The sequence below is a fragment of the Haliaeetus albicilla genome, chromosome 4 (assembly GCF_947461875.1).
Source record: "Haliaeetus albicilla chromosome 4, bHalAlb1.1, whole genome shotgun sequence".
NCBI classification, from domain to species: domain Eukaryota; kingdom Metazoa; phylum Chordata; class Aves; order Accipitriformes; family Accipitridae; genus Haliaeetus; species Haliaeetus albicilla.
The window spans coordinates 49,613,866-49,628,753 of NC_091486.1; the positions used below are offsets into that span (position 1 = coordinate 49,613,866).

Here is a 14,888-nt window from a genome sequence, read left to right on the forward strand (position 1 = left end):
CACAAGAGCTTTTATAACAAAAAATCCAACATGGCGACTGGTTGGCTCAGGTAAGCAGTAACTGAACACACAATCCACAAGCCCTACGTCGCGAACTCAAATCTGCCCTTACTCCAAAGTTACTCCAATTCTCATCCCAAGGCTGGACAACTAGAGGACTGAGCCTCACGCCACTAGCACCGCCACCAGCACCCTGTTGCTGGCAGTCTCCACGGCTAGACATGGGTTTAGTGGATTGCAGAGGCTGTCACCAAGGAGGAGCTCTCATAGTGAGCCACAAGGACCTGCCTCAGAGCAACGCAGAAGAAACCCAACTTGCACTGAGTTAAGACCCAACGCGTTTCCCCAGGTGCTCCCCAAGAACAGACTCCTCGTTCCAGGAGATTGCAGATAAGACTGTGGAACAAGGCTGTTACCTGCTTGATGGTGCCCAAGCTGGCATTGCAGGACACAGAGAGGTTTAAGTATATGCCTGTGGGCAGCAGGAAGTCCACCTGGATGTTTTGGTTTTCCCCCTTGGACCAGAATTCCATAGGGCAGTAAATGCCTGGGGGCATCCTGCTCACTTCTTAGCTACCACCTGCAAGAAAAGGGGAGAAAGTCTGTTGCTGTTGACTACATAATATTTCCTCAGATCTGTGCTGGGCTCTGTAGAAAGTTAATGTGCAAAAGAACCCAAAGAAAGGAAGGTTAGCATATCCTCATAGCTCAGGAAAATATGCACCTTAGTGAAATTTCCAGTCCAGTGCCTTTAAGCCACAGAGGCGTTTCTTGCTATAGTATTTGCTTCTATTTCAATGCAACTCTGTCTTAATCTCTTCTAGACTGGGATTAACATCTACATCTGCATTTGACAAAGAAATTAAAGAATTCTCTTCACTTGAGAACAAAGGCATTTGTCCCGATAGCTCATCTACAACCAAACAGCCAACAGAAACAATGAGTCCCTACCCCTGGCTTTGTAAGGCAATCCTCAGGCCACATGCTCCAAGCTCCACTTTGTTTTTCCAGAGCTCAGTTCCAGTCTGCAAGAGGGAGAAAGAGGTGTTGCTGGTTCTGAGTACGCATGCATTTTTATACACACAAACAAATAATACTCCACTGTATATCCCCCCCTCTACAAGTACAGGAAAAATGAAATCTAAGGCTGAGGCAATCAAAATAGATTTGTTAATTCCACCTGCATCCTTTCACTTGGCAGGGCTCTACAATTTCGTCTCAGTACCTCCAAAGAACACGAAGAGAAAAAGAATCTGAATGCTATCAGGTACAAACTGTTGCTTTCAAGCACAGGGTAAGCGCACACATGAACAGCTCAAACAAAAAGCACGCACCAGAAGCCCGTCATACCTTTTCTTTCTTAAAGACATGTAATACCAAAGTCAGAGAAACCCTCACGGTCCATCCCTTTGGCCACAAGCAAAGTAGTAGAGCAGTATAAAACTCCAGTTTCCTCCACAGATGACAGGCAGCAGAATGTGGTGTCCCCACGTGCAGGAAGAGCTTGGAACTGTTAGCATTAGCTCCTAGCAATAGACAGATAAGTGGCTCTACCCAATTCTCTTCGACCACCTCAGCAGAGAAACCAGCTCAGCTGAATTCCCTCGGGCTTACCAGAGTTTTTCCACCAGGTCAGCAGAGAAACACGCCAGGAGTACAGCCTGCAGGGTGCTCACATAGCCATAGCACGTAGCCGCTGTGGAAACCAAGACTGCAGCCTCCCGCCAGCGTGACTCTTTGCTGGTTCTAAATTCAGCCCTGCACGCGCCTTGAGCAATTCTAAGTGTCGCTTATCCTCAGCCCATGAAACTAGTACAAAATTTGCTCATTCACAACTTAAAACATGGCTTTGCAGCTGTCGGACGGCGTACAAACTTAGAAAGAAACAGAGCAACGTGCTGCTGAAGATTTGGGTCTCCCAAATCATGAAGTCCTGCTGGCAGCTTCTCATGAGCCAGCCCTATGCTTCAGTATGACAAGAAGCCCAGCATCTTATCTGCCAGTGCCTGGGAGCACAACACTTCCCCATCAGCATTGAGGTAAGGATTCCCAGAAATATGAGCTATGTTTTATCTGTCCTGCTTCCTCAGCGCACATGCTGTATCACACAGAGACCGGATACAGACACCACAAAACCACCCATGTGCCTGAAGAGGGAGGGAAGTAAAAGGAGGAGGAGGAGGAGGCAAGGTTTACAAGTTTGAATAAAGCAAAACAAGTTTGCCGTGTCTTCTGCTCATTAACCATAAAACCTGCAAGTTTCTAGAATGTCTGCTACCTCAGCCTTTCCCAATGGCAACAAGAGCAGCAAACTACCAGGACTCTGCTGACCAGCAGAGATGGAAGACACAACAATGGCCGAACTGCTTCCTTCTGCTGAGGATTTCTACCTGATGCCACATCCTATCAGATATGAAGCACGTAAGCTATTAGCACTACAATGTCAAGTTCAAGTTGCTCAATACCTTGTCTTTCCAAACTCACTGATTATCTCCCAGTGTAGAGGGATTTTTCCAACAGAACCTGGAGTGGGTATGCCAAAGCAAGGATAACTCTGGACTTGCACTATTTTTAATACTTCGTTTACCAAGCTTCTCCCCTTCCCATTGCTAAATTCAGAACGCTCTGCTCCTTGGACCTTAGATCGGAACCTGAGTGACAGTTTTAACACAAAGCGAGCTCTGCATAGATTAATACTCCTGCACCACCCCACCTTCATCTTCCCTTTTGCCTTGGGAAATTGGAACAGAGTTCTCCAGGCTGTAACCTTGTTTGCACTATCTTGACCTCATGAGTAAAAGCAATTACAATTCCCTTTTCTCTGGGTCATTTTGCCATTTGTGACTAGCCAAATGCAGCATCGCTCCTTTTTGTTGGAATTTTATGCTACTGGGGTTGTTTGAGATATACTCTTTGTCTTTCACTGCAGCAGTCTTTAAAAAAAGGATTCCCCATAGCAGCTGTCAATTTTTAAAAGCCCCAGCATCATCTCAGACTTTCATCCTGGTGGATAGACAGATTATTGTTAAAAATCCCATATTGTGGTAGGGTTCTGACCTGTAGGTCTGGTAGCCTGAGGTTCAAGTTCATCAACCCACGCTTGACAGAAATTAATTTGCCGCACAACTTGCATATTTCTCAAAGCTAGGGCAAGCAAGGGTGAGACAGAAGTTTGTGTTTTAGCGGGATGCAAACCCACGGAACCAACCTCAAGCAGGCACACAGGCTATCAAAGACCCCTGCTTATCAACACCAGGCTGTAGCCACCTACTTTCTATCATAAGACGCTTCCCGTCCTCACCCTTCTGACTGTAATATACCCCAAAACTTCTTCTTGCTAGAATACTTCCACATTACCCCACTTACATCTTCCTATAATACTTCTTCCTCCCCCACCAGCCACCATCTCCCACAACCCTCAAACACTTGTTTCAAGTGCAAGGCAGGTACACTGCTGCCTTCTCACTCCCAAAATGCCCAGACAGTTTATCAGGACAGGACGCACGTGGTTCTTGGCACCCCAGGGGCTAAGGGGGAGAACAGACAACCAGAACGCACAAAGCTCTTGGTCTGCAGTTGGCGCGTACATACACTCCATCCAAGAGAGATATACCTCAAGACTGGCCGGCCAGCTGATCTGTTTCGGTGGCCAAACAAGCCACAACAACACGTACACCCAAGCTAAAGACGTGAGGGCCAAGTATATTGCTCCAAGAACTTCATGTAGCCCCTGAACTGGAGGTATGCACAGAACATTTGAGGAAACCGCAGGGCCTCACATACCTCCTTCATTCATCTCTGGCACCAATTTTCCTCTGGGCCTGCTTGTACACAAGCCTAACCTAAAAACTGCCCCATGGTATGTACTTGCTTGGGCAGGACACCCAAGATCATGTGCTGTAAAGGCTGTCTACCAGCCACGCAATTGTACCAACTCCAGGAAAGGGTATTGCACAGGCAGCAGTTGCAGGGGCAGCGTCTCGTTGGCAGTGCTGCTGGCATAGCTGAGCACACGAAAACAAGATGCAGTTTCCTCAAAATGTTATTCTGTTGTTTCCTGAGACGGGCAGGGACCCCGCTGCCCTAAGAAAGAACTATTCTTCCTATCCCACAGGGAGGCAGTAATGGAAGATCTTTTCCCAAAAAGAAGCAAGCACACTTGATGGGAACATCAGGTCTTGCTAAGAAAAGGTAAGGAGTGACCAGCCACAGCCCAATGGGAGAGCCCAGCAGTGGGACTAGCAGTGCGTGAACTGGCTGATGTACAGCATGGGCTGTGACTGCCATCACAGCTGTGGGGCCATCACAGCTGCAAATAAACAAGCTCTCAAACTGCAGAGCACAGTATCGCTTTGGACTTCTCAGAGCGTGCAAGAGGAAGACAAATGCGTGCCGTCACACAACGCAGGTCACAAAGCATCAAGCACGCACCCAACAATAGATTTCCATGGGTCCAAACACAAAGCTATTCCCCACAGTTCCCAGAGAATTCAAGTGTACTCCCCTTTTCACATGTATTTCTGTTCTGTGGAATATTGTTGTAAGGGGGAAGTAAAAGTCTGTGCAAGACAGACTTTCTCAGGGAACTACGAATGAAACACATATGGACCCATTCCACATTGACCCCTGCCTCTGGTTCAGACCAGCCCAACAAGCAGCAAAAACTCCTAGTAACGGACAATTGCTTCCTAATCCCTCGGTAATTTTGAGATGTGGAGTCATTTCCTAGGGGAGCAATCAGGAAAGATGCATCCATTGGTACTAATCACTTCATTACTGAGAGTCATATGGGCAGTGAACCCATCTTACAGTGCCCAGACCTCTTCATCACTGGCCAGAAAAGAGGTGGAAGAAAATAAACATGAGACAAAATTCCAGGTTTCAGATGAAGTCAAGTCCTCAACTTTCTCTCCCCCTCTTTGCCTCAATTCATTATTCTGCAGGAAAGCTACAGGCTGCTTTGCCCTCCTTAAAGTTTCCCCTTGCACTAATTAATGTGAAGGTAATAAATGTGTATCTTTTGCAAACAGGAGAGATGACAGGCACATGGGACTAGTCCATGCACTAGCCTGCCAGGACAGAACATAAAACCCCGATGTTACTGGATTCCATGTAACAAATACAGGCACCAGATCACTAATAGGAGGTAACATATGTTTTGGGTTCACACACCCTGAGGAATACAGAGTTGCACGTAAAGGCGGATTTATGCAGAGTGTAATAGACACATTTGAAATTACCCAGTCAATATTTAACAACTCAGCAGTCAACATAAAACACTCTAACACAAATCTCTTTTTATGAAGTTTATCAACCACAGCTCTGGTGTTTACAACATACAACTGCTATCAAGAGGGGAGGAAAAAAAAAAAAAGAAAGAAAAAAAAAAAAGGCAGCAAGCTAGCAAGATCACCCATGGAGCAGCGTTCCACAAACCTCTGTGAGGCTGCAGGGTTAGACAGACACGGAAGCTCTAACGCCCACAAACAGATTACAAAATTACTAAACCCCAGGACTACAAAAATACCTTTCAAGTTTATAAGAAATGAGTGGCACAGAGCTCACAGGTGATGTGTCGCGTGGGAGACAGCAGGAAGTCACTTTCATTGCAGGCATCAACTTAGCTGGGGGAGGAGACCACGGGAATTTTTATGTACACATGTGCTTGACATGCCTTTACCACAGAATCAATACACTTGGCAGATTTGAACCAACCCTAAGCTTTCATAGACAAAGACCCATTTCGGTGAGTGTTCAGAAAGTGTTTTAAAGCTTGGGCTTGCTTTTTTTGGTGGGGATCACAGGGTAAAACAGGTCCACTATATGCTGCAGGCATGTCATTTGAGCATTGATAGACTGTAAAATTAACCCACAAATTCCCCTCCAAGAACAGACTGGGAAAACTCCCGTAGCAGGTGTGTCAAACTGTGACCATATCTGGGATTTTTGTAGAGGGACTCCCGCCTCGCAGGGCTAGCTGGATACTCACACCCCGGTGCCAGCCACTTAATCACACAGAAGAAACATGCTGTATCTGCTTCCCTTGTGGCGTAACATTAAAAAAATCCTGATTCAGGCTCCAGTCCCATGATGTGGGTGCAACCAACAGAAGCTCATAGTAAGACTGGCCTTTGCAGCTCTGCCTGCTGAACAAGTATTGACAACCTAGCTCTTTATTTATCTAAAAATGAACACATGCTGGTGAGAAGTGCTAGAAACACAGCCTCAGGGACTGCCAGCCTGCAGAGGTGCAAGCGTCTGCTGTGCTGCCCCATTCACCCAAATGAGCAGGGACTTTCATTCAATGCAGCGGATCAGACTTGATGCTCTAGCCAGCCTACAGGATCCACAGCAAGCTGGACTGAGAACTCACACATCTCCTGCAGACTGCCACCAAGGGCAACTCTGAGCCTGGACATTCAGCTAGCAGCAGCCTTTTATGCCAGAAGAATGGCTTTGATGCCTTCTCGAATACCTGCTAACATCATTTTGGAGGTGGCATTAATAGGATAGATTTTGCTGTCATATCAATGAAATATTTCCTTTACAACTTCCATTAAGGTTTCTGTAAAATATGGATCGGTGTCCCAACTGTGCTGTCAGGCCATCATTGCTCTCCTTCAGTTCCTGTGACAGTGTTGCACCAAAGCTCTAATTGTCTCTGGTTCCTCCTTCAACGCATACAGACAAGTGTAAGACCTGGCCCATGAACTAGGTAGGAAAAAACCTAGGATCCCTCGAAAAGGTGTGGAGAAGCATTCAAGTACTGATCAACCCCTAAAATCAATGCTTTTGTATTTCAGGGTTCATTTCCTCAAACCCTAGTTCAGAATGTTCTAATCTCCTTTATTTAGTTTACCATAATAAGACTTCTACCTCTACCAAATATAAAAACCAAATAAAGGCTTTTGCATATTATCAGCTTCTGTTTTGTCCACTGATCTCTTATGTCCTGCCACACAATTCCCTGCACCAATTTGTTCTTTCAACAGTAGTTTGTTGTTCATCCAACTCTACATAGCATACACATAGTTACAGTGGTTCAGTAATGCCTTTTATTAGAGATTTCTAAGCCCCTGACAAATCGCTACTGTGCTTACACAAATCAGTAGACTGAGGTAGACATACAATGGAATCTGCCTAGGATAACTGGGCAAGAGATGAAAATGCACACACCTAGCTCTTCAGGCCTCTAAAACACTACAGAGCATGCCCCTACCTTGCCAGAAGGGCTGATACAAACCCGTATTTACATACCAAAATCAGCATCTTCCGTGCATCAAGATGTCAGTGAAGAACCATGGATTTTTCCACCTTCCAAGGAAGTGTTCTAGCTATGTAGAGACTACAAGGATCAGGCTTTGAACAAACACTGGATCCAAAGAACCCCTTGGCTTGTACCCTTCCCTTTATGAAATAAAGGCTCCTTTACTTTGAGCATTTATATTGCTCAGTGCCTGCCTTACACATGCACACTCCCATAAAACAGGCTCACAGAGAAAAGTAATGGGAAGCAGAACTACACTAATGTAATCTGAACTGGAGCTAACCTTGTTTGTGTGCAGGGCTGATGATAAAAGGGGTTGTCAGCAAGGAGAGAGATAGGAAAGGGAATGTACACATGGTGATAAAAACAGGCTGCAGTTTCGTGGGGCTCCCAGCTCCAGAGCAACTAGAGAAAGCATCAGTGATACACCATCATTCAAGCTCAGCAGGACCTTAGATCCAACCACAAGTAATAGCCAGAGGGAGGGAAAGAGGAGCGCAGGTAAAGCAGCTTCAGAGAAATGGAAACGTAAAGCCATACCTCATTCTGGAAGTAAAACAGTATCCCTAGAGAGAGGCAGAGGAACACCAGGGAGTAAGAAAAGTGTCTGATGGGAGGACTCAAGAGCCCTGCTCTGGTGGAAACTATGAAGCAGCCTTTTAGGCAAGTTCACAGTCAATCAACTATGCTTTCAGTACTGTCTGAGGAAGCATCTAGTGGGAAACAGTGTATTTAGTGGTTAAAGCAAGAGCTTGAAAACTGACAACTTGCAAAGTTCCATTCCCAACCCTGACAATTGTTTGATGTGTGACTTCAAACAATTAACTCCTCTGTGTTTCAGTTTTCTCATGTGCACAAGCGTATCTCACAAAGAATGCCACAATTCTTAAATGCTGGCAAAGTGATTTGGGATCTTTGCACTCTTGCTGTTACTACTAACACGGGCATAGTCTGGGAGTTGGAGGAGATTGTGATAAATGAAAGCTTCTAGCTGAAGATGTTGCCAAAATTAGCCTTTTTCAACTGCCTCCACGAGCGGACACCAGGAACCCCAGTGCATCTTGCTGATAAAAACAAAAAATAACCCACACGCTTCTAATGGCCCTCTACCGCTACGCTCAGCTTTCTTTACCTTCAGGTTCCCATCTCGAGCACATACAGCACGCCGTGCTTAAGCGTTAAGAGACCCTCTTTAGAGGCTTCCTCACGCCCGGCCAAAACACGCAACCCAAAGCTAACCCACAGCAGAAACGCACACCGCCGTTCGCGGCGAGCCCAGGCAGCACAACCCCAACGTCGAAGCAGGGACAGACAGACGGACGGCCAGGTGTTGCCAAGGGCGCACGAAATCTCTGGGTGACTCTTAATGGCAGCGACGCGGTGGCGAGCGCCAAAGCTTCTGGGAAAAGGCCAAGCAGAAGCCCTAGCAGGTGACACCAGCGGTTACCGTCCCATTCCGGGCCAAAATAGAGAGACCGCTGCCGCCCGCCCGCCTTGGGAAGCGAGGGGGGGTCTGCTGCCAGCACATCTGCTCCTGCGGTGTGTGGGGGACACGGCTTCAAGGGCTGACCCCCCCCCCCAAAACCTACATCTGACTCGCAGGAATCTTAAACCACCCCGTTTTCACGAAGCAGAAGTGCTTTTTCTTAAGAAAAACACGCGCAAGCTGGTTAAAGGAGCCCGAGGAGTAATTAATGAGGCACGGAGACACACGCAGGACGAGACGCGGGGGGGGACAGGCACCCCACCAGCCGCGGGGACCCTGTGCAAAGACCCCCGGGAGGCGGGTTTGGGGGGGTCAGCCCCCCCCCAAGCCCGGGATCAGGCAGCCGCTCCTCCCGGCCCCCCCTCTCCCCGTACCCCCACCGCCCCAATCCCAGGCCCACCGCTCACCTGCGCTCTCCTCACGCCGCGGCGGCCGGGGCTGCCGGGCTCCCCGGCGCGCCCCCCCCACCCCCCCGCCCCGGTTAAACCGGCACCGCCCCGGCTGCCGGCGCGCGCGCTTTGAGGCACCGTCTGCCAAAAGCTAAAAAAAAAAAAAAAAAAAAAAAAAAAACCAAGAAAAAAAGAAAAAAAAAAAAAAGAAAGGCCCGCCCGCGCGCCGCCGGCGAGCTCGGGCACCGGCTGCAACACAGGAAAAAAAAAAAAAAAAAAAAAAAAAAAAGGGGGGGGGCCCGCCCGCGCGCCGCCCACCCGCGCCCCCGGCGAGCCAGCAGGCGCGCGCTACCGGCGAGCGGGCGCGCGCCCCCCCCGCCGCCGCCCCCCCTGCACCGGTCGCGGCGTGCAAGAGAAGCCCTGCACCTTCAACCCCTGCACCTCGGTGCAGCGGTGATCCCGGTCCAGGCGTTCTGCACCGGGTCCCGGTAACCGTGTCGAGCTGTAGACGCAGCCGTAACCCCTGCAGCGGCGGGGACGGGGCGTCGTGCGACCGGTAAAGGGGGGGGCAGTTGCACGGCGATGCAACACCCACCCCCCGGAGAAATCAATCCCGGCAGCCAAGCGCAGAAAATGGCCAAAGCGTTACATGGCTGCCACCGTCCTGACGCAGCTGACGTCCCGCACGCAGCGGGGACACGCTGCCGGTAACGCCGGACCGTAGCTCCGTTACTGCTGACGGAATAACTATAGGGCACGGGGGTGAAGGTAGGCCCTAAATCCACACGTACGCGGTAAAACTACTCCCATCGGAGATTTAAAATGGTTTGGGATTCACTTCTACCCTGGGAAGGGCTCCTTCGGCAACCTCAACCGCGTGACTGCTCTTCCTTCCGCTGGAAAACTTTCGGGCGATAAGGATGGGGAGGACCCCAAATCCCCAAAAGAGAGTCAAATGATTTGGGGAACAAGAAGCAACATCTCCGAGATGGGCAAGGAGCCCGTGAGGCCCAAGGTGGGAGCAGGGCGGCGATCGGTTGTCACGTGCCTGGTGTTTCACCTGGTACGCTGGATACCGAGGACATACAGGCTCTCTACCCTTCTTTTTGTTTAGGGTTTTTTATTGTTTTTCCTCCCCCGACCCCTTGTACAGGTCCGTTGGCCGCAGGGGAAACCCACGCGGGCACCAAACCGTTGTGCGAGGGTCCACCCCTCCGGAGCCCCAAAGTGCCACAAGGGTCAGCTTCTCCGACACCCCACGGGGTGTTGTCATCCTCCTCCTCCTTCTCTTTCTCCGCCTGTTCCTTTTTCCTCCAAAAGCTGACCAGCTGTCTCATCCAGGCTATGAACATCGACTAAATTTCACCCTTTTGCACAGAGGATCTCTCTGACCCATCGAGGGAAGTTTTGGTGGTTCCATAGAAGCAGTAGATGGGGATAAGGATGGTTTCCAGTGTTAAAAACCACTCACTCTCCTCTGCCTTATTAAATTTGCAGCAGCAATTAGATACCCAAAGACCATTTGCTCATTTGACAAAAAAAATCATCTCTCTTTTCACACATCTCCTCTTGCACTCGAGAAGTGCCCACCGTGCTTTGGGTCACGAATAATAGGAGATTGTGAACCCAGATTTGCGCTTTTAATTATTTCACTCCCACACGTAGAAACAAACAATTTTGGTATAGGACACGGTTAGCGTTAGCACGTTGTCCCAACGGGTCCTGCAATTTTATGACTCCCAGAGCCACCATTTTTCCTAAAGCTTCTACTACCAGAGGCATGTGATTAAGGTATAAATTCTTTTTTTTTTTTTTTCCATGTTATAATCCAAGAAAAGCTCATTATTCTTGCAATCTGACTCATTTTTTTCCCCTGAACATTACTAGTTGGCAACACAGATATCTTACCATCAGTACAAAATATGACTGTTGAAACATTCGTTCTTCAACTCCATTTGAATCTACTATCATGTCTTAATGTGACCTTTTAAAGCTCAGAAACTCTCTATTTTAAATCATTGGCCCTGACATGTGCTGAAGATATTTTTAACAGACTGTTTACAGGAATTCTGGTTTCTGTTCTGCTATTTTTTTTCCTTTTCAACAGCTTTTCTATTCATCATCTCCAAGTTTCACATATAGGACCGTATTGAACACTCACAGGACATTTGCCCACACGGCCTGTGAGAAACCGGACAACAGAAACCAAAGGGAAAAAGGAACTGAAAGTCAGAAAATAGTTGCAACCTGCTAGATTAAAGACCCGAGACCTCCAGGAAGAACAGAAGGGAAAGGTCAGTTAGTTGTTTTTCCTCTGCATTACTGAGAGCAAAACAGTGCTAACAGGTTTGAAGAAAACACTGGTAAGAAGGGCCAGTGGCACCTGCGCGGCATTATTTCAAACGCATCCAATATTAGGTATGTGCTAGGCATGCCACTTCAAAAAGACTATCTCCACTCCACACCAATCCGGTATAAATTTACCCAGAGTTGTTCAGAAAACCCTGAAAGGTTGATTTTGTATTCTCGGCTCTTAAGTTCCCTCGCCATGCAGCAGGCACGTGCTCCGTGCCACTTCCTCTGGTGAATTTGCAAGAAACACGATTCCACGGTCCTGCTGAGTCAGGGGGTCAGCCGTGTCCTGCTTGGCAGACAGAGCAGACCCCAGCCTAGGATTCACGACTGTCGCACCGTGATCCAAGTTTTATGCAGGACTCACCGGGATGGTGGGGAGGAGGGAACAACGGTCACTTTTTGTATAATTGCAGGGGCTAATCTCTCCCACGGAGACACAGCATCTCTGTCCCCAGTTAAGAGCCCTGCAATAACAACAAATAGGGCACAGTGCTGCAACTACGGCTTGACTCCAGCTAAGCATCAGGCAAAGAGGAAAAATTGCTATCTAAAACTGATGTCGACGTAGTTGTTGGATAACACAAACTGACTTTCATTTAAAAAATTAGTATTTGCCATGCATAAATGAACGCACTTGAAAACAAGAAGGGATGTTCTCTCAGACCGCATTATAAAGGACATGCACTGGGACTACCCAGGGTTAGCATAAAACTGTAGACAGTAGAAAGACAAATGGACAGGAGGAAAGGGATGATGAGTTTTCAGACATTCTGCGTCACGTAACTGCTGGCTCATGGTACAAGTCTTTGCAGGATAAGGAGTGCCCATAGCTCACAGGAGAGAGGGGAGACTCCCTACAGATGGGGATAAAAACCCTGCAGTGCTACGCTAAGGTTAAGGGCTACTGTCTATTATATATTTACCAAAGCCAAATCTAAAATGCGATTTTCTTTTCATCTTTTGGCTGTACCCCACTTACAATGACTACTCACACGAATACCTTCTTTTTATGTCCCTTTTCTTCAACAAAGGCTTTTCTGAGCCCTTAGTCTTAATTATCAGTCTTTCATAGCTCGACCTCTTGGCATTTATCCTCACATCTTTTTTCAGGTTGTTTCCTCTCTTCGCTGCTCCAGGTACACCATTCTTGCCCATCTGCTTACCGTCTCGGCAGCCCTTTACAAATGGCCATGGTTGGAAACACTGGCTGTACAGCTCCTAACCATCTCCCTTCCAAATCCCTTCTCTACACCAGTTTGCTGCCTGAGAAACTGAGCCGATGTTCATAGCCTAGATGAGACAGCTGGTCAGCTTCTGGAGGAAAACGGAAGAGGGAGAAAGAGGAGGAGGATGACAACGAGCAAGTAATGTAACCACAGTGCCTTGGTATTTATAGGATTGCCTGGCAAAAACGCTTTCAACTGCCAGTGGGGCACCTGGAGAGAAAAACACCGTGGCTGCCCTCCTGGGCCCCAACCCACCTAGATGTTGGCAATTTTAGTAAACAATAACATTTGTGGAGCTGTATTGACCACTTCTGCAGGCAAAGCTAGAAGCAGCCCCTCTTATTCTCCACTTACTGTGGTACAGGGTAAACAAACAAACTAAACCCCACCAAACTCACCACATTTAATTGCACCACAAAGCAAACAGGAAGCTAGAGCAGTTTTAGAAGAGTTGAAACTATTTGCTCCATGTGGTTAACACTACTCAACAGGCGGGAAACCGCGCTTTTGCTTCAGCTATGCAGTTGGTCTGCAAATACAGCTGGTAACTTGCTCTTATTTAAAAGTCAAAAGAGGTTTTTTTTTGGCAACAAGATCTGAAATAGGATCACAGCCACATGAAGCGTACAACACTGATCCACGCCGGCTATCACAGAGGTGAGCAGCAGAGTTCACCTGTGTAAGTACAGCCACGGGATACATTCTTCGGTGAGAAACGCCTATGGCCAAACCAAACAGTGCTTCAAGATTTGAACATTAGTTTCTTTTTGCATCTTGCACAAAGGGCATCTGTGCTACAGCATAATGCTACACTGCTACAGGCTTTTCATTCTTTGTTGGGATTTATTTAAACACATATATGCATTTGGGGCCCCTAGGCTCTCTTGCAAGCAAGCCATGTGCACACTGAAGGGAAATTAGGATAAATTATACTAAGTATTTTAACTGCACCTTACAGCCTCCAACTGCTGTACACATTCATTTTTGTATTTTGAACTTTCCAGTTCTCCATCTCCAAATAGTCAGAGCTGCCACAGCCTTACCAATTACCATGAACTTCATAAACAGCTTAATGCTGCTATATTTTACAGATGTTTATTCAAGTAGGACACAACATAAATAACGAGGGGAAGACTAGACCTTCACCACTTTGAAAATCAGTGCTAGTGCTCTAGGGAAAATGTTGACTAGTCTAAACCAACTGCAGATCCAAAAACTCCTAAACTTTGCTGGGGAAATTCAGATATGAGTTCACAATTTCAGGAATACAGCATGACTAATAATTAATAATGAATAGTAAATGTTGTTAATATGTTCGGAATACATACATTTTCATTTGTACTGCCTAAAACACATAAATAGCATGTACTGTAAACTCTGCAGGCCCATGCTCTTCCTCCTTTGATCTCGTCACGCAAGAAGACCAAGGCACAGAAATTAATTGACCAAAAGTTACATAGGGGGATAGCAGAAAAAAATCAGGTTAAATCTATGGTATTCTCGCTAAAGGACTTGTTTTATTAGGATAATGTACATTTACTTTTAGAACATCCATATATTCAATGAGGAGAAGAAGAAAGAAGGAGAAGAAGAAAAGTGGAGGAAATGGTGACTTAAAAAAACAGTTAGGTCCAGAATAATTCTGGCAGGTTGGAGGTGACTGGGCAAAGGACAGCAAGTGCATTGGGACCCATGACTGGTGGATATGTAAAGCAATGACAGACAACCACCACCCAGGAAAGAGCTGCAAGGAAGACGGTCACTGTCACACATCTCAGGTTCCACTTTCTCCCAGCTCAAGTCCCACAAAAATGACATTTGCCCTGCTAAGGACAAGGCAGGGGACAAACACCAGGTGAGGATATTTAGGGGAATTAAAAAAAAAAAGGGGGGGGGGATCACAAGCACATTTACCAGCTTTACCCAGTATGGGTTGCATTAACCTGGGGGGACCACAAATACAGGGACAAGGGCCTCAGCGAGCACCCAGGTCTTTGCTGCCCTAGGCTGACTACCTCCTTCCACTGCTAACTTGTCACATCCTGAAGCACACGTCCTTAACAAACCCTGAAACAGATGCTGTTTTTCTCCTATTCTTCATCTACGCTCAGGCAACCTTCCCAGGAAGAAGATATTTCTCTGAAGAAAAAATGCGGCAGTTATTT

The 14,888-nt window shown here is 47.2% G+C and overlaps 1 protein-coding gene across 4 annotated transcripts in view; it reads right to left on the bottom strand.

Moving 5' to 3' along the window:
- PIK3CD (phosphatidylinositol-4,5-bisphosphate 3-kinase catalytic subunit delta) overlaps positions 1-14,888 on the bottom strand; it is a 57,469-nt gene that overhangs the window by 20,058 nt on the left and 22,523 nt on the right. The window contains exons 1-3 of one of the 4 annotated variants that reach the window (XM_069782564.1): positions 9,161-9,216; positions 952-1,025; positions 417-580 (exon numbers count right to left, since the gene is read on the bottom strand). In XM_069782564.1, the coding sequence (XP_069638665.1) occupies positions 417-557 (141 nt within the window). In that variant the 5' untranslated portion in view covers positions 558-580; positions 952-1,025; positions 9,161-9,216. Of the gene's footprint in view, positions 1-416; positions 581-951; positions 1,026-1,350; positions 1,583-9,160; positions 9,217-14,888 lie in introns of those variants that run through there. The other 3 variants (XM_069782565.1, XM_069782563.1, XM_069782566.1) reach the window with 3 other exon arrangements.